At 32.2% G+C, this 25,833-nt stretch overlaps 3 protein-coding genes across 6 annotated transcripts; 1 reads left to right on the forward strand and 2 right to left on the reverse strand.

The window, feature by feature from the left end:
* Window positions 1–194: 194 nt before the first annotated feature.
* Window positions 195–9,869, forward strand: zwilch (zwilch kinetochore protein). 2 transcript variants are annotated; one of them, XM_051134961.1, is made up of 19 exons: window positions 195–345; window positions 491–530; window positions 614–703; window positions 1,473–1,591; window positions 1,687–1,880; window positions 1,978–2,057; window positions 2,147–2,302; window positions 2,438–2,509; window positions 3,392–3,485; window positions 3,649–3,701; window positions 3,883–3,985; window positions 4,071–4,150; window positions 4,287–4,443; window positions 4,566–4,594; window positions 4,687–4,823; window positions 5,012–5,107; window positions 5,238–5,353; window positions 5,455–5,551; window positions 9,715–9,869. In XM_051134961.1, the coding sequence occupies exons 1-18, from the start codon at window positions 296–298 to the stop codon at window positions 5,544–5,546; spliced, it is 1,758 nt and encodes a 585-aa protein (XP_050990918.1). In that variant the 5' UTR covers window positions 195–295; the 3' UTR covers window positions 5,547–5,551; window positions 9,715–9,869. The 2 variants fall into 2 exon arrangements, with proteins under 2 accessions (XP_050990918.1, XP_050990919.1); XM_051134962.1 differs by having other exon boundaries at window positions 1,687–1,877.
* lctlb (lactase-like b) lies at window positions 5,884–15,580 on the reverse strand. 3 transcript variants are annotated; one of them, XM_051134964.1, is made up of 15 exons: window positions 15,468–15,580; window positions 15,184–15,390; window positions 14,870–15,030; window positions 14,693–14,780; window positions 14,495–14,604; window positions 12,762–12,890; window positions 12,587–12,682; window positions 12,440–12,494; window positions 12,204–12,365; window positions 11,858–12,132; window positions 11,596–11,722; window positions 10,401–10,600; window positions 9,586–9,649; window positions 7,212–7,256; window positions 5,884–7,067 (listed from the first exon to the last, which is right to left on the reverse strand). In XM_051134964.1, the coding sequence occupies exons 2-15, from the start codon at window positions 15,311–15,313 to the stop codon at window positions 6,952–6,954; spliced, it is 1,758 nt and encodes a 585-aa protein (XP_050990921.1). In that variant the 5' UTR covers window positions 15,314–15,390; window positions 15,468–15,580; the 3' UTR covers window positions 5,884–6,951. The 3 variants fall into 3 exon arrangements, with proteins under 3 accessions (XP_050990921.1, XP_050990920.1, XP_050990922.1); XM_051134963.1 differs by having other exon boundaries at window positions 15,184–15,368; window positions 15,468–15,573; XM_051134965.1 differs by lacking the exons at window positions 7,212–7,256; window positions 15,468–15,580 and having other exon boundaries at window positions 15,184–15,378.
* A 1,937-nt stretch (window positions 15,581–17,517) lies between these two features.
* Window positions 17,518–20,381, reverse strand: snapc5 (small nuclear RNA activating complex, polypeptide 5). The gene is made up of 4 exons (XM_051134971.1): window positions 20,255–20,381; window positions 19,670–19,785; window positions 19,516–19,590; window positions 17,518–18,425 (listed from the first exon to the last, which is right to left on the reverse strand). Exons 2-4 carry the CDS (start codon window positions 19,757–19,759, stop codon window positions 18,249–18,251), a joined length of 342 nt encoding a protein of 113 aa, XP_050990928.1. The 5' UTR covers window positions 19,760–19,785; window positions 20,255–20,381; the 3' UTR covers window positions 17,518–18,248.
* Window positions 20,382–25,833: the final 5,452 nt, after the last annotated feature.

The following is a 25,833-nucleotide window of genomic DNA, read 5'->3' on the forward strand; positions in this document are numbered from 1 at the left end:
TACTTTCAGTTCAGTAATTTATTTACATATTTAGAAAAGTTTGGATTTTTTAAAAAATATTTAATTAGTTTCATCTTAGTTCAAAATAATATTGTAAAAATAAATAAATTGATTTAAAAAAGTTGATTATTAATTTTGTAACAAGAATAGGCGTGGCAAAAGGACGCCTGCGTCGTAACCCCTTGTGACGTACATTAGGCGCGCAGTAATCAAATAGTTTTGAATCCTTTACGTTTTTCAGTCAAACGGATAGAATTTGTTAATTACGTTTATATTTTGTTCTAAAACAAGCGGAATGGGATCCAAAATAGTTTCGGACGCTAACGCATTTGTTAAATTTCTGAAGTGAGTTATTGTACCTTTCTTTTCTATTACGATGGACTGAACTTGAGAAACTGGCAGATTTGTTATGTTTTGCTACGTATAGAATATATATTATATATGTGTAGTTCATATGTTTGACTTATATTTCTTTCCTTGCTTGTTTTAGGTTGTGTCAAGATGAAAATAAAGAGAACTGTACGTATATGGTAAGACTAATACAGATGCAGATGAATAGAAAATATGTTCAATCATGCGTATTGAAAATAAGGTATTTATTTATTTATTTCAGGATGATATTTCAGTACTACTGGTAAAGAAGGAAGAACTTTTGCACGACATAATCACTGGAAATGAGCCTATGTTTGTCTGTGAGAAAGCAGTAAGTTAGTTTATGATGGCCCCCATATATATATATATATATATATATGTGTGTGTGTTTGTGTATATATATATATATATATATATATATATATGTGTGTGTGTGTGTGTGTGTGATATATATATATATATATATATATATATATATATATATATATATATATATGTATGTGTGTGTATATGTATGTGTGTGTGTGTGTATATATATATATATATATATATGTGTGTGTGTGTGTGTGTGTGTGTGTGTGTATATGTATGTGTATGTATATATATATATATATATATATATATATGTGACCCTGGACCTCAAAACCATAAGGGTCAACATTTTGAAATTGAGATTTATACATCATAAATAAATTAGCTTTCTGTTGATGTATGGTTTGTTAGGAAAGGACAATATTTGGCTTAGATACAACTATTTGAAAATCTGGAGGGTGAAAAAAAAATCTAAATATTAAGAAAATCGCCTTTAAGGTTGTCCAAATTAAGTTCTTAGCAATGCATATTACTAATCAAAAATTACGTTTTGATATATTTATGGTAGGAAATTAACAAAATATCTTAATAGAACATGATCTTTACTTATCCTAATGATTTTTGGCATAAAAAAATAGATAATTTTGACCCATACAATGTATTTTTGGCTATTGCTACAAATACACCAGTGCTACTTATGACTGGTTTTGTGGTCTAGGGTCACATATCATGTTCTGTTCTTATTTACACTAAACATTTCATAATTTATGAACCTATTTAATCAAAAGCAACCAAAGTATGAACCAGAAGTTACAGAAACTACAGCTGACTCCAGTGCTGTTGAAGATACACTCTTTAAAGTGGAGCAAGATCCTGGGCCTGAGCCTCTCTCCGTCATGAAAGCAAGGTGAAAGCAGCTGCTTTTTGCAATTTAAAGAATTATTTTCCCTTACAAAGTTTGAGCACGATAACAAATTATTTTTAATCACTCTCTTTAACTAGGCAGCTGTTGTCGTGGTACACCATGGCTCACAACCCCAACATGCCCCTGGTGGAAGCCCCAAGGTCTCTACACCCTCTATGGGTCCGTTGTGACAAATCAGACCCCTGTGCCACTGCCTGGCTTGGAGTAGAAGCTGTCTACAGTGGGAACAAAACCAGTGGTGTCAAACTGTATACAGTCAGCTGCAAAGGTAGTAGCGCTTATGTATTATTTAAAGAGATAAGTGCGCAAAAAAAAGATTAGTCTTTGTAAACAGAGACAACATCTTTTTATTTTCCAATGTTCTGGAGGTCCAACAGCAGATGAAACCTCGTTCACCACATTGGATGAGCTCAAACAAGAGCATGAGAAAAGACACCATGCTTCTACAGTAAGATTTTTGTTGTTGCTGTTATTTAGCTCCTATAGATTTCTCACTGTTAGGTATCTGGTAAGAATATTATGTTTGTTTTTTTTCAGGTAGCGACCAAAGGCTATGCACAGTACAATCTGTTTTGCTCCTTAAAAGAGGAGAGCATGATGTTTGAGTCCCAGAGCAGTGTAATAGCGAGTCTTACTTGGAACAATGTGGAGAAAGTCTTGGAGTGTCCGCCCTTGTCTTCTAAAGCATCTCTGGTCAGCAATACTGCCGCATCCAGTCGCCTTTGACGCAATAGTTGCAAATAATCAGTTTTGATCATAATGCCTATTGAGGTTACCAAGTGTTTTGTTTAGCTGTGTGTGTGTGTGTTTTTTTTTTTTTTTTTACAGAATATCAAAGTGGCAGTTGGAGACATAAGGAGTCCACTCTATCAGACCCACAGAGAGATGGAGTTCCTTCTCGTAAGTGTTGGAAATAAATTGTGTTTCCTATACAGTGTAGTTTTAGTGTTTTACTGTATGTATACACTACCAGTCAAAAGTTTTTGAACAGTAAGATTTTTAATGTCTTTTAAAGAAGTCTCTTCTGCTCACTAAGCCTGCATTTATTTCATCTTAAGTACAGCAAAAAGTCAAATTTTGAAATAATTTCCCTATTTAAAACTGTTTTCTATTTGAATATATTTTAAAGTAATTTATTCCTGTGATTTCAAAGCTGAATTTTTAGCATCATTACTCCAGTCACATGGTTCTTCAGAAATAATTCTAATATTCAGATTTTCTGCTCAAAAAAAAAACATTTTATTATTGTTGAAAACAGCTGAATTTTTATTTTTATTTTTTGATGAATATAAGGTTCAGAAAAACTCAATTTATCTGAAATAGATATCTTTTGTAACATTATAAATGTCTTTATCATCACTTTTGATGATTATGGCTGAATAAAAGTATTAATTTCTATAATTTCTTACATTAAACATTAGTGTTTTTTTATGACATTACGGTGATTTTATGAACATTATTTTATTAATGAGTAAGATTTAGTTTTTATATTTTAAGGTGTTATTTTAATTTTAGTTAAAGGTTTTAGTAATTTTGTTATTTGCTTTTGTGATTATTTTTTATTATTATTATATTTAACTTAAATTTAATTTTAGTTGTTATTTTAGTATTTTTAAGTTAAAATACTAAAATAAATTGATTTATTCTAGATAAAGAAATGTTTAACACAATAATATAATATAATATAATATAATATAATATAATATAATACAATATAATACAATATAATATAATAATTTTCATGTCATCAGCATTTATTGTTTTTGTTTTAAAACATTTGAGGCTCTGGCAGAGGGTTTGCGAACAGGAGAAACTGAATGGTTGGAACCAGTGGAGACTCAGTCTGCAGTGGACCTGACCAGATCACTCATAGAGGGTATAGCAACTTTATTGATTATAGTAGTGAGAAAAAATCACAAATAGATACACATGCTGCTAATTGCCAGTCTTTACATTTTTTGCTTTCGAGTGTAGCGTGCTGTGCAGTTTGAGGGAGATAATTTGCTGGTTTATGAAGCTGTTTTTCTTCCTTATTTTAGAGCTTGAGAATGTTGCACAAGGAGTACCAGGACACGCTACCAAAGCCTCTGAGGTAAATTAATATAATATTAACAGCTCAATTTATCACTTTCATTATATAGAAGCTGGTATATTGTTAGCAAAATTCTCATTTTTTGTTCCACTAAAGAAGAAAGATACAGATTTGGAATGAATGGGTAAACAATGGCAGAAGTTCAGTTTATGTGAACTATCCATTTGATCTTTTCTAACAGAAACAAAAAGCAAAGACAGATGGTACAGCAGCCTTCACCTCAATGGTGATTGAGAGAGGAGACTTGGACTTTACAGAACAACTGTGGGAGAAGATGAGAAAGAGTAAATATTAGCTTTGGGGAATTTTAACAAAATACAGAAATACACCTTTCCTGTAACCAAATGTAATATATCTTTTCTCTCATAGGCGTAACTTCATATCAAGACATAACAGAATGCCTGAAAATTGTTGTCAAAGCAGTGAAGCTTGGTAAAATCAAACCATGGGTGTGTCCAGCTCCAAGTCTGTTTAAATGCACTATTTTTTTGGTTAACCATTATGTGAATAAATATGACCTAACATTTTTCTTTTTTTCCAGCATAAATATTTTAAAAATGTAATAAGGGTATTTTCTTTCCTTAGATCCACAAAGACAGCAATAGCACTCTCAGTAAGATGATTGTGCAGTCGTACCAGCAGCAGATAGACGCCATACCTCTCACAGGCCTCACACCCGCTAACATGCTGCTAGAGCTTGGCCTGGACAAGATCAGGAAAGACTTCATCAACTACCTTGTTGGTACATTAATTTCCAAAAAATTCTAATCTAGCTCTTTTTCTTTTTCATCTGCTAATTACCTAAATAAAATAGTTTATTGAGAAGCAGACTGAAGACTTAATTCTGATATTATTCTTTTTTAGGAAAGGAACTTACAACTCTCAACTATTTGGTAGGAAACACATTTTTATTTGTAATTATTTTTAAAGATTTTTTTTGAAGATTTAGATGAATACTAGCATGGTTTATACATGTCATTTTCAGAGTTACTACTTGGACACAGAGGTGGACCTGCAGGAGCAGGTGATAAGAGTGAGGAAATTGCACCACCTGCTGGAGATCCTGGGCACCTGCAGCACTTTCCTCAGTCTTCCTCATGATCGCCTCTTCCTTTTCACTCAGTGAGTTTCCTGCCCTTTCCGGAAATTATATATTAGTCAAACTGTGATTCAAAATGTAAAGAGATAATATCACACCATTTGTTTCAGAGAAAATTAGAGAACTTTTTTTCTTCAGAAAGCACTACAGATCCCTTGATTACATTGAGGATGGTGCATAGCAAGTTTCTAACCGTAATATTTGATATCAGGTCCTGTTTGCAATACTACAAATCATCCGACTATAATGAGGACCATGTCTTCCAGCTGCAAATTAAGCCTGCACTTATTAGCTACTTTTATGAGAAGTGAGTATTTGCTGCATTTCTTATAAACTATCAGGTTCTCTCTGTATAATTTTTCCAGTTTATGTAAAATGTACTGAACAGCACAATGACTTTTATAAGTATAAATGAATATGTGTTTGTTATTCATAAGGGAGCAGCCGTTCTCTTGGGCTATGGAGGTGTCCAGTGGACAGGGGTCAAAGGAAGTCAAAACAGCTTTGTATCTCAGTGACAAGCCTTTAGTAGACCACATCTGTTTTGATTTAGGTGAATTCACTGGCTGTTCTAGTTTCATTTATGTTGTTGCTCAGTTAACTGAAATAAAAGGAAACATGACATTTAAACGTATCTGGTCACACACATTGCAGATATACCCCTGGATGTGTCTGTGAATGGAGAAAGTGAGAAGATGTCTTACTACAGGACCATGGTGAGCTGTAGTCTCATCAGCTTCACTTAACGTCGGTAAGACTCCATATATTAGAAATGAACTCAGAAAATGTCAAGGCAAATGCCATATTTATTTATTGTTTCTTATGCAATGGTTTTAATTTGCTTCTGCACAATTCTGTTCAAAGTTTAGGGTCTTTTTTATGTTTTACAAAGAATAGTCATGATCACCAGAGCTACATTTATTTATTAATGCAATCAAAAACAGTATTGTGAAATACTGTCACAGTTTAAAATACTGTAAATTATTATCTTTTTTTTTTTTCTTTGGAAACCATGTTACTTTTTCAGGATTTTTTTTAAGAATAGAAACTTTGAAAGAACAGCATTTATATGAAATAAAAATCTTTCGTAGCATTTTTCAACTTTATTGTAACTTTTGATCCATTTAATGCATCTTTGCTGAATAAAAAGCATGAATTTCTTAAAAAATAAAAATAGGTCTTACTGACCCCAAACCTATGAATGGTATATATGCAACCACTTTAAGGTTCAACAGGATTTAAGACAACTAGTTTAGCCCACATAGAAAGAAAAAAAATCCAAAAATGGATAACTATTGCCTATACCATTTAAATTCAGCATGGTATCTAGGGCTGTCACGATTCTCTGATTCAATTCGAGTACTCGATTTAAAAAAAAAAGGTGTAGGTTATGCACGTAAATGCTGCTCCACACAAACTGTTATCATTTACATGTGTGGAGCATCTCAGACTCCATCTTTGCATATTCCTGTAAGTTTGGGTTTATTAAAACGCTGATCTGGGAACGCAACGTGCACCGTTTTATGAGATTAGTAAGGTAAATCATTTATAGACCTACGCAAACACAGAAGAATACATCAATATCTTTCTTAATATGCTAACTGTTAATGATTTGAAAATAAAAGTTTAAACCCTCGCTTTTGAGTTTACACGTTTTGATGTCCACATATTCAAGAAATTGCAGTGGCTGTAGCATTTCTGTTATAAGAATATGGACAAATATTAAAGATTAAGTGGACATTTGAATTAAATGTTGTTTAGTCAATATTAAACAAGGATTAGATCATGCAGTAAAGCGCAAAAACAATCGTCAGGCCATGTATTTTTAACAGTTTTGTTCAATAAAACCATGATTACTTGCTTTTGATACTTTATTTGAATTAATTCTTATTGCCTCATTGCTATTATATCTGTATTTTAAGTCATTTTAAAGGCTATTGTTTGCTTAGGTCTATTTTTACTACTGCAAAAAAAATTACAATTACCTGATTAACTTGATTAATCGTCGGAATAATCGACCAATTATTCGATTACCAAATTAATTCTTATTGACAGCCCTAGTATCCTTAACCTCCTCAACGCAAATAGTATAGTAACCATAAAACAAGGGCCAAATTCAGTTTGCTTTGTTTCCTTAAAAAAAAAACTTGGTTAATTGCGTTTGCGGAGCAGGAACATGAGAAAGACGGCGCTGATCAAAATGCAGAGGGTGCACACTGTGGGAACCACAACCTCGGTCACCATCTCCATGTGGCTGGTTAAAGGATCTGAAATGTACATACACAAATGTGTTTATCAGTCCAAACATATTAGCATAGCCCAGTTTCACACTGCTTTTGCATAACGGAGCACTCAAAGGGTTAATATAGTTTTCTTCCAGCTGTTGTGTGTGTTTGTGTGTGATGGCTTACCATGAATAAGTCTTAGAATATTGGCAGCCGTATTCCGCTGTTCCTCTAATGAAGAGAGAGAAATAATCTTAGGATGGCAGCAGGATACATTAACCCTTTGAGGGCCGCTGGGTAAGCTCACAATAAAGCAGCACAATTAGTCAACTGGGTTATGAGCCAAAGGGCAGCATGCCATTCAAATCAAGCATCCTTGTAATTTATAAACTTACACTGGCTGTTTGAGGATTTTACAGCACGTATGGTATGAAACTGTTATTTTTGATGGGAAACATGTTTATTAAAAATAGTATTCAAGTATTAGCAAAAGCAACAGGGTCTTATTAAAAAGATTTAGAAATTAATCAATTAATCAAATTAATCAATTTGCTATTAATCAAAACTACAGCAAAGCAAGCTATTATTAAAGCAACAGACAGTTCACAAAGTTTATGTTGACAGAATTTTTGTTTGCCAGTCTATAAGCAATATGTCATTGTGGCTTATGCAATTGGTCCTGATAAAACTTGACAACTTATTATGTAATTTATTCTAATAATAGAGTGCAATAGCCGGGTTCCACAAGTAAGAAAAAAATTCCCATTCATTAAAAAAAAAAAAAAGAAAAAAAAAGACTTTCGTACTTCAGACGTTTTTACATAGCAATTTTGACTTTTTTTTTTTTTTTTTTTTTTTACTCACAATTCAGACTTTTTTCCCCCTTGTGATTTGGACTTTTTTTTCCTCACAATTCTCGCAGTTTGGCCTTTTTTTTTGGCCTATTTTTTTTTTTTTTTTTTTTCTTGCAATTCAGACTTTTTTTTGGCCTTTTTTTAAATCGCAATTCGAACATTTTATTTTTCTTGCAGTTAGGACTTTTTATTTCTTGCAGTGCAGACTTTTTTTTTCCTCACAGTTCAGCCTTTTTTTTTTTTCTTGCAATTCAGCCTTTTTTTTTATTTCAGTTCTTACTAATTTTTTTAAAAATCGCAATTCAAACCTTTTTTTTTTTTTACTTGCAATTTGGACTTTTTATTTCTCACAGTTTAGACTTTTTTTCCCCTCGCAGTTCTGACTTTTTTTTTTTTTCTCTCATAATTCTGACTTTTTTTCCCTTTTTTTTCTCGCAGTTCAGACTTTTTATTTCTTGGAGTTCAGACTTTTTTTTTTCCTTGCAATTCGTACTTTTTTCTCGCAATTCGGACTGTTGAGGGGGGGAAAAATACTGATATGCTCAGAATTTGCTGGTTATGTCTCACAATTCTGACTCAATAACTCACAATTGTGTTATAATGTCAAATCTGTGAGATATAAATACGCAATTCTGAGAAAAAAAACAGAATTGCGAATTTATATCTCACAATTTTGACTTTGACTCATATTTGAGTAAAAAACACCCAAATTGTGAGATAAAAAGTTGCAATTACCTTACTTTTTTATTCAGTGCCATTTCTATTGTTTTCTGCCCAGTGTTCAAATACTTTTTTGTTTCAAATCAAGTTTGTAATGATTCACAATGTAGCTGATTTGTTTTTTCATAGCCTATAACTAATAAAAAGGAAGAAATAAAAATGAATGGGAAAGATACTTCCAGAACCAAGGCCATTAAAAAGTGCTAAAGCACTGTTGCACTCTATTATAGTTTGTCCTAATGAAATAAGGTTTTACGATGTATTGACCCTTTTAATCAAAAGTGCTCCAATAGCTGATCTGGTTATTTCTTCACGGTGACATTTAATTAGGAATATATGTACTGTAGAGCCATTTTATTACCATTCACTGAAGCTTACAGAATATGGCCTCTGAAGACTTGAGACATTTCAGTTTCCCAAGATCAGAGTAGGCCAGAACTGGAGTTGCTTAATGTCCTTTTTATCTAACTACACCACGCAATCATTTTGAGGTTTTTTAAAGACTTTGTCGGATGTTTGCCAAGCCGAATAGAAAAGAACAAGTTACTTCTATATGTACCCTAGTGTCTAAACTTCATCAAGCACTGGCCAAATCTTTGGCATCTCTACATGATCTTTATTTTCCTTGGATTTTCTTCTAGCTGGAGGGGCAAACAAAGAAAAGTCCTGTTAGTGGTCTCTGTTTCAGACCTCCCCAAAAGTCTTTGTCAATCCATTCTCATGGTACGCATACCGAGTCCCTACGGACGCTAATGGCTGAATAGAAACCTGGTCAAACCACAAATGAGGTTAGCATAATAAAACAGTGGAGATCCAGATGAACACAAGGAATGTTCTCATGCACTGTTTAAGAGGAATTTGTTCCCACTGAATTTGTTCTTGATTAAAGGCTACATGATTATTTCTTTTAGTCTGTGATCAACAAATGGAATTTTTCCTTGTTTGCCCCAGTTCTTCAACTAAGTTCAAATCAATGATCCACTGACCTGCAGCCAGGAGCTGATTGCTGGTGGAGCAAGTCTCTGTAGCTTTCCTTTTCCAGATCTCAACCTGCCAATGATGATGATTCAGAGCATACAGTCACTGTCTCATTTATTCATTCTGTTCTCTTACAGATAGAGGCTTGCAGTCCTTTCAGGATTCTGTACCGTAATCTGTCTTTGTATGTGGTATTTATTACACCACCTTTAATACATGGTTTATATAAACAGTTCTATATAAAATGGTTTACATGTTTTTGTATTATCTGAAAATAAACATTTGGAACATGTCCAAGGCAGCTGGAGTTTGTTCATTATAAAACGGCAGAAAAATAATTAGAAAATACTATTTATATGGTAATTACATCCTAATCTTGGGTTTTCCAAGACATTTTTGTTGGTAGATAACCAAACGAGGTCGCTGGTGTATTCATCCTAAACAGCTATTTAATTGGAAATGTTCTCCACAAACATTTAATTGACTCTAAACAGCATGTTTCAGTACCAAAACAGATGATCTAATCCAAATAGTAGCGCAAGACGGCTGTCAAACAGTCTGGAGCAGAATCAGTTCATTCAAAATGTTAATCAGTGTGCAAACAGCACTTTCCTTAAAGGGGACATCGGATGCCCATTTTCCACAAGTTTTTGCGTATTTATGAATTTAGCTTTATTAGAGTCCTTGCAATGTATTAAATTGACATTTTATGTTAAAACAGAAAACAGAAGAAGAACTGCTACTTTTATATATCTCTAGGACTATTATGACTTCTTTTGTTCTATTGTTCTATATAATGGGTATTTCAACAAAATAGATGTACCTCTCTCTGATTGGGAAATCCATTAAACCTAATGATGCGTTTGTAGAACTGAACAGAGGCCTTGGGGTAGCGAGGCTTATTTTTGTTCCTGAAGTCCACGTAGTACAGGCCGAACCTCTCTGAATAGCCCTCATCCCACTCAAACTTGTCCAAAAGGGACCAAGCGGTGTAGCCCTTCACATTCACTCCATCTCTGATAGCTGAAGGATAGCAACAAATAAAATACAGAATCATTTTTTACAGTTTGTGACTATTCTGTCATCATTTATTGTTCCAAATCTGTATTAATTTCTTTCTTCTGTAGAACACAAAAGAATATATTTTGAAAAATTACTGTCTTTTTTCCCACCCATACAATGAAAGTTATGGAAGCCTGTTTCCGCCACTAAATATAAAAGAGAAAAGGTAATTGTGGCTATTGGTCTCACAATTTAGACTTTTTTGTCTCAGAACTGCATGATACAAACTCGTAATTCTGACATTTTTCTCAGAATTGTGACATAAACTTGCAATTGCGAGTTATAAAGTAACTACAAGATATAAACTTACAATTCTGAGAAATTAAGTCAGAATTGAGAGATGTAAACTTGCAGTTCTGACTTTTTTTCTCAGAATTGCATGATACAAACTCGCAACTACGAGAAAAAGTTGGAACTGTGAGTTTATTTCTTGCAATTCTTACATTAGCAAAAATAAAAACATCAACAAAAACACTGAAAAAATACGTATACTCCTCCATGTTTACAAACACAACACCGGCAGGCACAGTCATTTAGAGGTTAATGATGTCACAGGTTTTACCGGTATTTTGAAACTAATGTGTGAATGGTGTTTTACCGGTAAAAAGAGAGAACACTGTTGCCTGTGTGAACAGCGCATTTATTTCTCGAGTTTATTCCATGCAATTCTGAAAGAAAAGCTCAGAATTCTGACTTAATTCGCAATTGCAAGTTTAAATCTCACAATTCTGAGAAAAAAGTCAGAATGGCAAATTTGTATTACATAATTGCGAGAAAAAAGTAAGCATTGTAAGATCAAAATCACAATTACTTTTTTTTTTTTTTAATTCAAGTTAATGGGATCCACTTTAAACATTCTTCAAAAGATCTTCTTTTGTGTCCCTCAGATGAAAGTATTCCTTTCATTAAAGTATTGTTGGGTGACCCATCCCTTTACTCATTTTTGGACTCGTTACCTTTGAGCATCTCATTGATGTAATCCTTGTAATACTGTATCCTCCAGTCATCACACAGTTCTGTGCACAGCATCTTCTCAGAGACCCCGTTCTCAGTGATGAAGATCATGGGGTTCCCATACTGAGTCTTTATAAAGTCAAAGAGCATGATTTAAGAGTTGTCAGTTCCTGACATCATACTGTCACAAAGACATTAATAATATGTATTATGAATGAAACAAGATCAAGAGACAGCATGAGGAAATGATATGAAACCGCAAACCTTTATAAAGTTGAGCAGGCGGCGGAAGCCCCAAGGAACCGAGTAGAGCCACTCCGATCCAGGATCCGGCCAACGTGGGTCAACCAGCTCTGCTACGTCCCGATCTGAGAAGTAGGTGGAGCCACGGTTGAATGGGAAGCTCTTTTGGGTGATGTAGCGTGTGGTGAAGTGCCCCACACCTAGAAAGTCAGAGGTGCCTTTGATGTAACTCTTCTCCTGAGAAGAAAAGGTGGGAAGGCGAGATGTTCCCAAACCCTGCTGAGCGCTCTTCCTCCCTTGGATACAAAATTGTCATTAGTATGCTGGATTGTGCCATTCTTGACCTTACATATTTAACATCATGTACCTATGAAATCCTTCATCACTTGAGGATAATCTCCATGAAAGATAGGTGTAGCAAACCAGCCTATGTAAAACTGGACATATCTCTCTGCAGCCTCAATGTCCTTCTGGTTAGAGATGTCCACAGGCTCCCCCCAGTCCCCAGAGAGTGAAATACCCACCATACCTAAAGAAGAAAGAGGCCTGAGCATTCAAAGGGTGTAGTTTTTAATAAACTTAGATATATTGCTAAGCTCATACCTTTTTGTTTTTTACGCCACTGAGTATCATAAGTGTGCCAAACCTTAGCATGTGCCTGTTAGTAAACCAACACAAACAGTATTGTCCAAAAATACCATTCTGAAATACCACGGTACAATATTATATCAAGGCGCAGTGATATGTCACCTTAATGATGTGGTGAGCTGCTCTGTAGGCCCCCGTGCCTCTAAGTTTCAGTCCTGGAGCATGTTCTCCAGTTTCATATCCCTCCACCGCCACTGACTGACACACAATCAGCATTAATAAGCACATCCTTCACACATTTGCTGTTAATAACTAGAGATGAATAGAGTGAGCATACCCATGGGTTATTAAAAGTTATCCAGTGTTTGACGCGGTCCCCATAACGTTCAAAGCAAAGATTGGCAAAGTCGTTGAAATAATTAATCATGCTGATGTTCTGCCATCCACCATATTTCTCCTGCAAAACCTGTCCAAGATGTACAGACACAATGATAAATGATAAAACTTTCCTAAAAAGGTTACAGACTGATCTATTATTACTGTAGTCAATACTGTGGATGAATTAAATTCATTAAATGTGTAACGTTATTCATCTTTTTATTGGTCAAATCTTGACAGATATTGTTGAGAGCGTCAAGTAAATGAAAATCGAAAAGAAGGCTGTGAGGGACAGACGACTATTAGCATTGTTACATTAGCAAAACTTCGGACTTTATGTGGGCAAAAAAGTCCATTATTGTCGATATATAGGGATGTATGAGATGTTGAGGAATATGACCCTGATGAAAAAACCAGCATATGCTGGTAGGTATGTTTTGATGTTGGAATGCTGGTTAGGTAGGTTTTGATGCTGGTTTATGCTGGTCCTTAGCTGGTTCATGCTGGTCCTTGACCTACCTACCATCAAAACCTACCTAACCAGCATTCCAGCATCAAAACATACCTACCAGCATATGCTGGTTTTTTCACCAGGGGACGCACAGCTCATACAGAAATCACTTTCTAACCTAGCAACTTGTTTGCCAACACACCGAATCCACATGACTAACTTAACCGTTGCTAAATGTACGTGAGGAATTGTTTCGTCTTCACCCAAAACTCCCGATGATTTTATGGATTTCACATACGAGATTTCGTCGAGCAACGGTAAATATGACACACCTTAACACGTCTATTTTTTTATAATACGTTTTCCGTTTTTTTTGTTATATATCCGTATTGTACCTTATTAATGTTATTACTCAACCTTGCGTTATTTGAACGAACAAAACAAAGTCAAAAGTATTAGAACCCACTGAACAGTCTGTTGCCTCACAACTTTGTTTTAGTAAAAATCTAATGAAAACATCCTAGAGAGGTTAAATAAATCAGAATATGTGACCCTGGACCACAAAACCAGTCATAAGAGTCATTTTATTGAAAATGAGATGTATACACCATCCGAAAGCCGAATAAATAAGCCTTCCACTGATGTATGGTTTGTTGGGATAGACAATATTTGGCTGAGATACAACTATTTGAAAATCAAAATATTGAGAAAACCGCCTTTTAAGTTGTCCAAATGAAGTTCTTAGCAATGCATATTACTAATCCAAAACTATGTTTTAACATATTTACGGTAGAAAATTTACAAAATATCTTAATGAAACATGATCTTCACTTAATATCCCTGATAGCACACATACATCACAGAGACGTCTATTTGACATCTTTTATCTTTTGCTCATCTGCAAAATGTCTACAGGACGTTTTCTATCAGATGTCAAAAAGATGTTTATTAGATGTCTTTAAGATGTTTATGATTTAGAATGTATGTAAAACTGACATCTTAAAGACGTCTCTTAGATGTTTGTACACAGCAGATGCTTTCTAGATCAAGAGATCTTTAACAGACATCTTGCAGAGGTACATGTGCTATCTGGGATCCTAATGATTTTTGACATAAAAGAAAAATCTATCATTTTGACCCATACAATGTCTGTGCTACTAAAGACTGATTTTGTGGTCCAGGGTCAAATATATTAAATAACGCTATTAATAGACCTATATGAGATATTCAGAAATACTCACCTGTGGCAGGTCCCAATGATAAAGAGTCACAATGGGAGTGATATTGTGTTCAAGCAGCTCATTAATAAGAGCATTATAGTATTTCACTCCTTTTTCATTCACATGGTCAGCTGCAAACACACAGAAGTGGAGCTCAAATATAATGGGAATTTATTAATAACAAACATCCTACGTAGAGCTAGCAGTACAAATACATACATCGGATTCCAGTTGGCATGATCCTGGGCCAGGAGATGGAGAAGCGATAGTGATTCAGATTCAGCTCTTTCATCAGTGAAATATCATCCTATACACAAGACAATGAATTAAAAATGTTGTTGCATTTCAGCTGGTACTTTTGATAGCCAATGCTGTGTTAAGTACCAACATGGTCACCTTGATTCTATAGTATCCCTCACATGAAGAGTCTCCAGTATCATTCAAAAACGTCTTTCCCTTCTTATGAGTGAACACATCCCAGATGCTCAGTCCTTTCCCATCTTTGTCCCAGGCTCCTTCTGTTTGATAGGCTGAACTGCCGGCGCCCCACGAAAATCCTGACAAATGAAGTCAAACAGTAGAGAAGTATACACATGAAGTATAAGTGAAATGTATTTAACTTTTGTCATTGATATCCATGCAGGTCAATTCATTTCCCAAAGGCCATAGTGGCTGAGAAAGGAATCTGTATAGTAATGCTGGGATCGTACCATTTGGAAAAGTGCCATAATAGAAGGAGTCGTGGTTGTTCGCTGACCAGTCGAAGTCCTCAGCCGCAGACAGACACAACACCAGCACAAGCACATGACACGCTCGTCCAACTCGGTGTGACAGCATCATATTCCAGATCTCAGCTCCAGCTCAGTGAGTCTCATCAGCACCACACTCTCCTGATCTGAGAGGTAGTTACCCTTTCACTAGACATCATTCTTCAGTTACTAAACACAGTCTAGAAAATGACATTTTCACACTCGTATTCTTGATTTGAACATACCTCTTTCAGTATTTGCATTGATTCCTGATGGAAATGGTTTTAAAATCAATGAAAACTATCCCACACCTTGATATCACATCCAAGTTGATGTCTGTTTCTGTTTAGCCTGGGTGGCAAACCACTGTGCTGTGGTCCCGTGACCCCAATGTAGACCCAAAAGCCTTTCTATTGAGGGTCAATGGACTGTGATCACATTTTGCAATGGTGGACAGATCTCTTACAAATGAGGGTTTCACTCTGTAAGCAAAGTTAATGTTGGAGAGGCTGATACTCTTGTGTTTACTACAACAATAACAGCGTATGGTGGGATAAACTGACACTAAATATTATACAACAGGTTTCAGATCTTACTCTGACTTTGATGTAGTGCTGTGCAACGATTAATCCCATCCAAAATAAAAGTTTTTGTTTACATAATGTATGTGTGTGTACTGTGTATATTTATTATGTATATATAAAAACACACATACATTATATATATTGAAAATATTTACATGTATATATTTCTATTGATCTAATTTATATTCTATATAAATTTATTTAATATACAAACATATTTTTTTAAATATATCAATCCACATGTGTATATATACATACATAAATATACACAGTACACACACATATATTATGTAAACAAAAACTTTTATTTTGGATGCGATTAATCACGATTAATCGTTGCACAGCATTACTCTGATGTTGAGTTATTGTGACTTTAAGTAATGCATAACTTGTATTTTAGCAGGTAGTAATGTGTGAAAAGCAAGTAATGCAGGAAAATGAAAAATGAATTAGAAGTTTACAAAATTGTGATGCATCCACAAACCTTGCTTTCTACATAAAATAATATTAAATAATGTTTAAATATATATGTATATATATATATATATATATATATATAAACAGTAAAAATATTAAACAATTAATATATGTATATATATATAACATGAAACATATAACATAAAAACAGTATTGTATAAAGAGATTAAAAATATAAAAAAATGTATTTTTTTTATAAATTTATTACATTTATTTTGCACTGTATATAGGACGATATAAATAATAATTTTAAAAAATATCTATTTTGCAGAAATTCTATTTAAGAATATCTAAAAATTTAATATTCTAATATATATATATATATATATATATATATATATATATATCTTTTTACTACTGTTGTGTTATTTTCTTCAAACCCTGCTCTTTTTGTATATCACATAAAAATTACGTTAAAATTGAATTACAAATTAAAAAAAGTTTGCTGTATCCACAAACCTTACTTTCTATATAAAAATATAACAAAATAAAAATATTACGTTTTTAAATGTATTTTGCACTATATGTAGAAGGATATATGCAATTAATTATTTCTAAAACAATATATTTTGCACTTTATAAATATATAAATATTAAATAAAAAAATTAAAAAAGTTATAAGAATATATATACACAAAAAAATCTTGCTTTCTATATAAATATATATAAAAAAATAGTAAAATATAAAACCTTTTTAGTTTTATTTTGCACTATATTTAGGAGGAAAAACGTTTATTCTAAAACAATCTATTTCGCACTTAATATATAAATATTAAATATTCTTAAAGTTCTAAGAAGAGATATATAGTAGTCAGCATTTGAAGTGGATCAAAACCTTTCATCAAAGTTGTTCTAAAACCAAAACAATACACCGTTCTTGTCTTAGGACAACTTTGATGGACTTGTTTGATCCACTTCAAATATTGACTATTTATACATATACTTGACTACTATATATATATATATATATATATATATATATATATATACATACATATATATATATATATATATTATTGTGCCTTCATTTTTCACCAGAGGTGCCCCTAGTGTTTTAGGAAAGTGTAGTACATTGTTAACAGTTTTTTGGAAAATGCTGAATGCTGGTAGTGTTTTTACTGCATTGCAGGTTCATGCTGTGGTTGGGAGGGGGCAGAAGTCTGCTGTCCCAGAAACTGTACAATTTTTATATTAATAACAGGCCAATAACAGGCCAACAGAGGAAATGCAGCTGTCTGGATCATCATACTCGCGTTTATTAGCATGTACCTAGTGTGTAATGTAAAAATGTCATTCACACATCATACACTTACATCAAGGCAACACCAAAACACCTAACCAAACAATCTGCATCACTCTCTTAAAGAAACAGTGCTAAGTTGAAATGTTACGCGGAGCACCTTCTTCAAAATCTACAGAAAAGATGTTCTTCTTTAAGAAAACATAGGAACTCTCTGTACATTAACAACGCTGCACATGAAGTACAAAAAAGTTATAATTCTGGCTCAGCTAGAACAATTGTCATGCCCATGCATACACAACCTATTCCACACACTCACTCCAAATAGAAAAAATACCTCTGCAAATACCTACAACATGAACATACATAATACTTATCATCAGCTTCAAAATCATAATGCATTCAATCTGAAAGCAATACAATACAATATTAAATAAAGCCTATATAGTACAGCATCACTTGGTGAACTTGGTGCAATCTTTAATTTATATGTATTTAAAAAATACATAAAGTGCAGGCTTGGCCAACAGCACAGTAATAAGAGGAGTTGTATTTGTGCTACACATACTTCTGGAGGATTTTATAGACGGGTTGAACCAACAGTTTGTCTAAAGCAACACCAATCTAACACAAAGAGACTGTTGTAGTCTCTATCAGCATGCCAAATGTGCACACTACACACCTAAACACAGGAGTAAATGATAACGCTGTCTTCGCAGGCACAGTCAGTAGTCATCGTCGTCCTCCTCATCTTCTAGCACCATATCGAGGTTGTCATCTGCATCGTCGTCATCATCGTCCTCTTCCTCCTCCTCTTCTTCTTCCATGTCATAGTCTGTTTGAGCACCTAATACTAGTTTGGTCTGGTTGATCTCGGCCTCATCATCTAGGTTGACTTCCACCTGTGCACAACAGACAGAAATATTATAATATATATATATATATATATATATATATATATATATAATGAAATATATAAGATCATCGTATTTAAAAGAATAGCTTTAATAATTCTTAAGAAAGTCTCTTATGCTCACCCAGGCTTCATTTACACTACCAGTCGAAAGTTTTTGAACAGTAAGATTTTTAATGTTTTTTTTAAAGAATTCTCTTCTGCTCACCAAGCCTGCATTTATTTAAATAAAAAATACAGCAAAAGCAGTAATATTGTGAAATATTTTTACTGTTTAAAATAACTGCTTTCTATTTAAATATATATTTTAAAATGTAATTTATTCCTGTGAACAAAGCTACATTTTCAGCACCATTACTCCAGTCTTCAGTGTCACATGATCCTTCAGAAATCATTCTAATATGCTGATTAGCTGTTCATTTATTATTATTATTATCAATATTTAAAACAGTACATTTTTTCAGGATCCAAAGGTCAGCATTTATCAGAAATAAAAAGCTTTTGAAACATTATACACTATACCATTCAAAAGCTTGGAGTCAGCATAATTTTATATTTAGCAAGGATGCTTGAAATTGATCAAAAGTGATGATAAAGACATTTATAATGTTTCAAAAGACTTCTGTTTGACATAAATGCTGCTCTTCTGAACTTTCTATTCAAAGAAACCTGAAAAAAAAAAATCTACGCAGCTCAACATAATAATAATAATAATTATAATAATAAAAAATGTTTTTGAGCCGCAAATCAGAATATTAAAATTATTTCTGAAGGATCATGTGACTGGAGTAATGATGCTAAAAATTCAGCTTTAAAACACAGGAATAAATTACATTTTAAAATATATTCAAACAGAAATATAATAGTAAAACTACTTCAAAATTGAACTGTTTTTGCTGTACTTTGGATCAAATAATTGCAGGCTTGGTGAGCAGATGAGACTTCATTAAAAACATTAAAAAATCTGACTGGCGTTATATTTTTTACATAATTTTATTTTTAATGTATATTAAATATACATAATTGTATGTACTTTATTTATTCAAATGTGTTTATATTTATAGTTTTTGTGTATTTACCTCAGGAACAGGGGCTTCATCTGGGCTTTCCTCAGACTGAGCATTTATCATTGACCTCAGAGTCCCTTCCTCAAACTGATGAGCATAAACAAAGACAATCAGTTTTATGCACAGACACCTCAATGAAATATGATTTACATATGATTGTTTTTACCTTAAGTCTGTTAAGCTGATCTTGCAGCATGAGTTTAATTTTCAGAAGAGTCTCCTCTTCCTTCTTGAGCTCCTGAAGGCGACTCAGCATAGTGGATGAGTGTTTCTACAGCATTACTGCACACAAAAGCACAAGAAAATGTGCTTAGAATTAGGAAACAAACGTTTATTGCTTTATATGAACTACAAATTACATTTAAACAATGTTAAAATTAACAGTACGGCCCTTAAGACAAAATCGTAGATGGAATGTGTAACCGTGCTTGCTGTTTGGTTTAGGAGTACATCATGTTCCTGATCTCCTGTGGTTTAAAGGCTGCTTTTGCTTTTCCTGGGAATTCCGCTGTCATTCCATGAGTTGTCGAGTTTTACTCAGACGTGTAAATGATGCATCTTCTAAACGGTTATTTTAGTGACATTTTCTTACGTAAAACCGTTTCGGAACACATTTTACAACAATGTACTGTGTAGACTCAGCTCATTTAGCAAGCATGCTAGCGGAAATAAATACAGTTACAAGCAATTTATTTCGTTTAGCGTCGCTCATTTCCCTTTTTAGCTCCATAAACCAAACGACTTTACTTACTTTATTGGTTCAACACGCACTGGGGAAAGTGCATGAGTTCGATTAAACTGTTCATTTATTTTCCTCTCAACTCCACAGTTGTAGCATTCTGAAGAACATGTCACGCGCACTTCAGCGCGCATGCGCGTTAAGCACGTGAAAAGTGCCGCGGGTCTGAACTATAGTAAACTATATGAATTACATTATGTAATATGAATAGAAGACAATATACAACTCATGTACTATACTAATAATATAATAATGTAATAATCACGATATTTCGTTTATATATTTTATATTGTTCTAGGTTTTATTTTGTAAAATTTTATTTTGTTTATTATTTATTTTTATTCTTTAAAATTACACGGCATATGATAATGATGATTTTATAATTATGTTGGCTTAAGAAAGCCAATATACTGTTCTTAGATTTAAACTTATTATAAAGTTATTTATTTTCATTGTAATTTTTTCCTTGTATTTATGTTTTTCTATTATTTTATGTATTATTATTATTATTATTATTATTATTATTTATCTGTTAAGCTATTTTAAATGTTTAGAGTAGGCTTTTTAGTTATATGCCCTAGTTCTAGTTCTAATTATAATAATATTAATATAAGATTTTATATTTAGTTAAACTTTTATTATTATTTTTATTATTTGTATTTGTATTTGCATTTTATATATATATATATATATATATATATATATATATATATATATATATACATTTAATATAGTTCTAGATTTAATTTGTAATATTTTAAATATATTTTAAATTATAAATATTTTATATATATGTTATGTTAAAATTTGTTTATATTTTGTAAATAATGTATAAATATACAAATGATAATGTCAGCGCATTTTTATAATGATGCCGGCTTTCTAAACCAAGAACATTATTACTATTATTATTATTATTATTATTATTATTATTATTATTATTATGCATTTGTACTTCTAGTTATAATTAAGATTTTGTATTATAATAAAGATTTTAATATACTACAGTACTAACATAATACTACTAATAATAATAATAATAATAATTTATTATTATATTTCATTTTATATATTTAATATTGTTCTAGATTTTATTTTTTATTCTTTTATTTTAATGTATTTTACATGATAAATGTTATATTTGTATAATTTTATATTAAAGTACTTTATTTAGTTATTTTTATAATATTAATATAAGATTTTATATATAGTTTTACACACACATTTAATGTAGTTCTAGATTTTATTTTTTAAATATTTTTTAATTAATTTAAATCATAAATACTTTATTTATATGATATAATTATATACTTTTTATTTATATAATATTTGTATTTATATAAATGTAGATCATTTGTTAAAATTTGTTTATACACACATTTAATTATTTTTTAAATATTTTGAATTAATTTAAATCATGAATATTTGATTTATTTATGTTTATTTATATGATAGAATTCTTTTTATTTATATAATATTTTTATTTATATCAATTTATTTTTATATCAATGATAATTTGTTAAACTTTGTTTATATTTAATAAATAATATACAAATAATGTCAGCACATTTTTATAATTATGTTGGCTTTTTAAATGAATAACGTTGTTAATATTATTAGTATTATACATTTATAGTTCTAGTTATAATGAATATATTTACAGTTGAAAAACAAAATAAAATAAAAATAATATTTTATTTTATTTTATTTATTTATTTTTTTTAAGTATACCAAGCACCCACAGCATATGAAATTCTGCACTGAGCGCAGTAGCGACGCTATGTGGTGAAATTTAGGAAATGCATTGCCATAAAAGACAATGTTTGGAGACACATTAAAGCCTAAGAAATATTACACAATATTCATGATATTCTTATTTATGTTTTTTATTTATAGATAGTTATAGATGATCTATAGAAAGAGAGAGAGAGAGAGAGAGCAAAAGTTAAAAGTTTACATCTGTCCCCCAATTACCTGCTGTGCTGTACTGTCCTCACCTGCATATGGTGATGTTTGAACTGGCAGGTGTCAACTTTACAGCACCAGGAAGCCTAATTCATTGCAAATGTAATGCATGTTCCAAGTCCAGCACACAAAACACACACCCTGCTTCTCAGATGATTTGCACAACATTAAACCTCTAAGCTGATATTATGCTTTCATTGTCTGCATTTGTCAGAGTCTATGGTACCATTAGAGGGCATTGTTCTTTTATTCAACTGCCTGATCTAATAAAAACCTTCAGTGTCAGCTTGAAAGCAATGGATGCTCAGAAGGACATCCAAGAGTATTTCTCGGGAACATTATTTATTAAGACTGTTTTTTATATCACATACAAAACATATTGTGCACTATCCTAATGTATGTTTTGTATTAGATGACTGGAATTACTTAGAGGACATAAAAGGAAAACTTGTGTGATATACGCACAACCTCAAAGCCTCCATCTGACCTTTTTTGGGTATTAAAGCTACTTACAGGTACTGTACCACCAACACATCAACCTGTTCAGAAGACGTGTACGAGTTTTGCACGTGCCCAAACAAATCCCAAAGAAAAAAAATGCTCATTTAAAGTAAACTCACATAAATCACAGATGGAACTCATTGATGTGGAGCACATCTAAAAGCTCTCTTAATCAGTCTCTCAAAATGTTAGGAGAGCCCATTAGGTTCTTTTATAGGATTCCTCGACTAAACCCATCCAGATGTGTACACTGATACACAGCATGTGACAGTGTAGAGAACAAAACAGTCTAAAAGATATACCTGTGAGTTTCATGCATAAATCATGCTAAAATAGTCATATTAGGATTTTTAGGGGTTCAATGGTGAAGTGCTGAAACCTGTGGAAGCCCGTTTCTGCCACTGAATAAAGAATAAAAAAAGGTTATTGCGACTTTGTCACAGTTCTGACCTTTTTCTCAGAATTGCATAATATAAACTCACAATTGCGAGAAATGAAGTCAGAATTGCAAGATTTATGATTTTTCTCGCAAATGCGAGTATCTTGCAATTCAGACTTTTTTTCTCATAATTTTGAAATATAAACTCACAATTGCAAGGATATCATGTATTAGAAAAAATTCAGAATTTGCTAGATACAAGCTTGAACTTGCGAGAAAAAGTTAGAATATATCTCGCAATTCTGACTTTTTTGGATATAAACTCGCAATTCTGAGAAAAAAGTCAAAATCGTGAGTTTATATCTAATAATTCTGACTTCTTTTCTCAGATTTGCAAGTTTACATCTCACAGTTCTGAACTTTTTCCTAAAAAATGCATGATATAAACTCACAATTGTGAGAATATCATGTATTTCTTAGAAAAAATAAATAAATTGCGAGATACAAACTCGCATTAGCGAGAAAAAAGTCAGAATTTCTCACAATTCTTACTTTTTTGGTTATAAATTTGCAATTCTGAGAAAAAAGTCAAAATTGTGAGATATAAACTCGCAATTCTGAGAAAAAAGTCGAAATTGTGAGATATAAACTCGCAATTCTGAGAAAAAAAGTCAGAATTGTGTGATATAAACTCACAATTGCAAAAAATAGTGTCAGAATTGCGAGATTTACGATTTTGCTCGCAAACGCAAGTTTGTATCTTGCAATTGACTTTTTTTGTCAGAGTTGTGAAATATGAAATCAATTGCAAGGATATCATGTATTTCTTAGAAAAAAAAATCTGAACTGCCGGATACAAGCTTGCATTTGCGAGAAAAAAGTTAGAATATATCTCGCAATTCTGACTTTATTTGGATATAAACTCGCAATTCTGAGAAAAAAAAAGTCAGAACTCCCAGTTTACCTCACAATTCTGAATTTTTTTCTCAGAATCGCATGATATAAACTTACAATTGCAAGAATATCATGTATTTTTTAGAAAAAAGTCAGAATTGTGAGATAAACTGGGAGTTTGTATCTTGCAATTGACTTTTTTTTTGTCAGAGTTGTGAAATATAAACTCAATTGCAAGGATATCATGTATTTCTTAGAAAAAAAATCTGAACTGCCAGATACAAGCTTGAATTTGCGAGAAAAAAGTTAGAATATATCTCGCAATTCTGACTTTTTTGGATATAAACTCGCAATTCTGAGAAAAAAAGAATTGTGAGTTTATATCTTGTAATTCTGACTTCTTTTCTCAGATTTGCGAGTTTATATCTCACATTTCTGACTTTTTTCCTCAGAATTGCATGATATAAATTCACAATTGCAAGGATATCATGTATTTCTTAGAAAAAAGTCAGAACTGCGAGATACAAGCTTGCAAAAAAAAAGTTAGAATATATCTCATACCTCACAATTTTTTTTTTTTTAAACTCAGAATTGCGTAATATAACCTCACAATTGCAAAAATATCATGTATTTCCTAGAAAAATAGAGACAAAGTCACATTTGCGAGAATAAAATTTGGAATATCTCACAATTCTGACTTTTTTTGGTTATAAATGTGCAATTTTCTCACAAAAAAGTCAAAATTCTGACTTTTTTTCAGAATCGCACAAATAAAGTCAGAATATCATGCATTTCTTAGAAAAAGTCAAAATTTAAGATTTTTCTCACAAATGCGACGTTTTTCTCAGAATTGCGTGATATAAACTCACAGTTGTGAAAAATAAAGTCAGAATTGCGAGATTTAAGATTATTCTTGAGTTTGCATCTCACAATTCTGACTTTTTTCTTGTAATTCAGACTTTTTTTCTAAGAATTATGATATATATACTCACAACTGCAAGAATATCATGCAATTCTTGAAAAAAAAAACCCTCAGAATTATGAGGGAAAAGTAAGAACTGTGAGATAAAAACCTGTTCAGAAGACATGTATTTCAAGATATGCAATATATAAGATCAGAATTGCAAGTTTATTTCTCAGAATTACGAGATTATTTTTCAGAAATTTCTCAGGTTATATTTATAATAGTTTACATTTAATTTAATTTTTTTAAAAATTTATTATTGCAGAAATTATTTAAACCCAACCAGATGTGTACACTCACAGCAACACTGGATGCTGCGCAGAGATCAAGCCATTCTAAAATATACATCTGTGTGTATTTATTTATTTACATTTCATATATTTTATTTGATTTATTTTAAATGTCATTTTGAAAAATTCTGTTTTATTTTTTAAATATTTAAACCAATCCAGATGTGTGCAGCGATGCACATGTGAGTAGTTGTAATTTTTGTTGTTATTTTTAAGTTTTTTATTAAGTTTTCTAACTTTTCCTTTTAGAAAATCTGTCTTTTATTATTATTTCAATTGTTAGAAATTCTTTTATATATAATACATTTTGCACTTTACTAAAGACTGGCATTACACCATTTTGATGAGGTAAGGTTTTTTTTCATTTCAAAATGTTTCTCATTACATCATAAAATATGAGTATATTATATAATTGTAGAGAAGGTGCTTGCGTGAAGCTCATTCGTGCAAGACTCTGCTTCTGATTTTTATCAGCTCCTCAATCGTTGCTTTCAATCTCCATATATCACACGTGAGGATGGCACCAACAGACATGTTGTGGCAGATATGGCATGTCCAGATAGACTTCTTTCTGGCCAGGTGAAAGCCAAGGGAGTGA

The sequence above is a fragment of the Labeo rohita genome, chromosome 18 (assembly GCF_022985175.1).
Source record: "Labeo rohita strain BAU-BD-2019 chromosome 18, IGBB_LRoh.1.0, whole genome shotgun sequence".
In the NCBI taxonomy this organism is placed as follows: Eukaryota; Metazoa; Chordata; class Actinopteri; order Cypriniformes; family Cyprinidae; genus Labeo; species Labeo rohita.

Excerpts from the sequence above, each read along its gene's own strand:
- snapc5 (XM_051134971.1), bottom strand. The coding sequence starts at position 19,759 with ATGCTGAGTCGCCTTCAGGAGCTCAAGAAGGAAGAGGAGACTCTTCTG. Across the intron at positions 19,591-19,669 it reads ATCAGCTTAACAGACTTAAG|TTTGAGGAAGGGACTCTGAG; the intron begins GTAAAAACAATC and ends TATGCTCATCAG. Across the intron at positions 18,426-19,515 it reads ATGAAGCCCCTGTTCCTGAG|GTGGAAGTCAACCTAGATGA; the intron begins GTAAATACACAA and ends TGTTGTGCACAG.
- lctlb (XM_051134964.1), bottom strand. The coding sequence starts at position 15,313 with ATGATGCTGTCACACCGAGTTGGACGAGCGTGTCATGTGCTTGTGCTG. Across the intron at positions 15,031-15,183 it reads TTATGGCACTTTTCCAAATG|GATTTTCGTGGGGCGCCGGC; the intron begins GTACGATCCCAG and ends TTCATTTGTCAG. Across the intron at positions 14,781-14,869 it reads AGGGATACTATAGAATCAAG|GATGATATTTCACTGATGAA; the intron begins GTGACCATGTTG and ends TCTTGTGTATAG.
- zwilch (XM_051134961.1), top strand. The coding sequence starts at position 296 with ATGGGATCCAAAATAGTTTCGGACGCTAACGCATTTGTTAAATTTCTG. Across the intron at positions 346-490 it reads GCATTTGTTAAATTTCTGAA|GTTGTGTCAAGATGAAAATA; the intron begins GTGAGTTATTGT and ends TGCTTGTTTTAG. Across the intron at positions 4,824-5,011 it reads CGCCTCTTCCTTTTCACTCA|GTCCTGTTTGCAATACTACA; the intron begins GTGAGTTTCCTG and ends ATTTGATATCAG.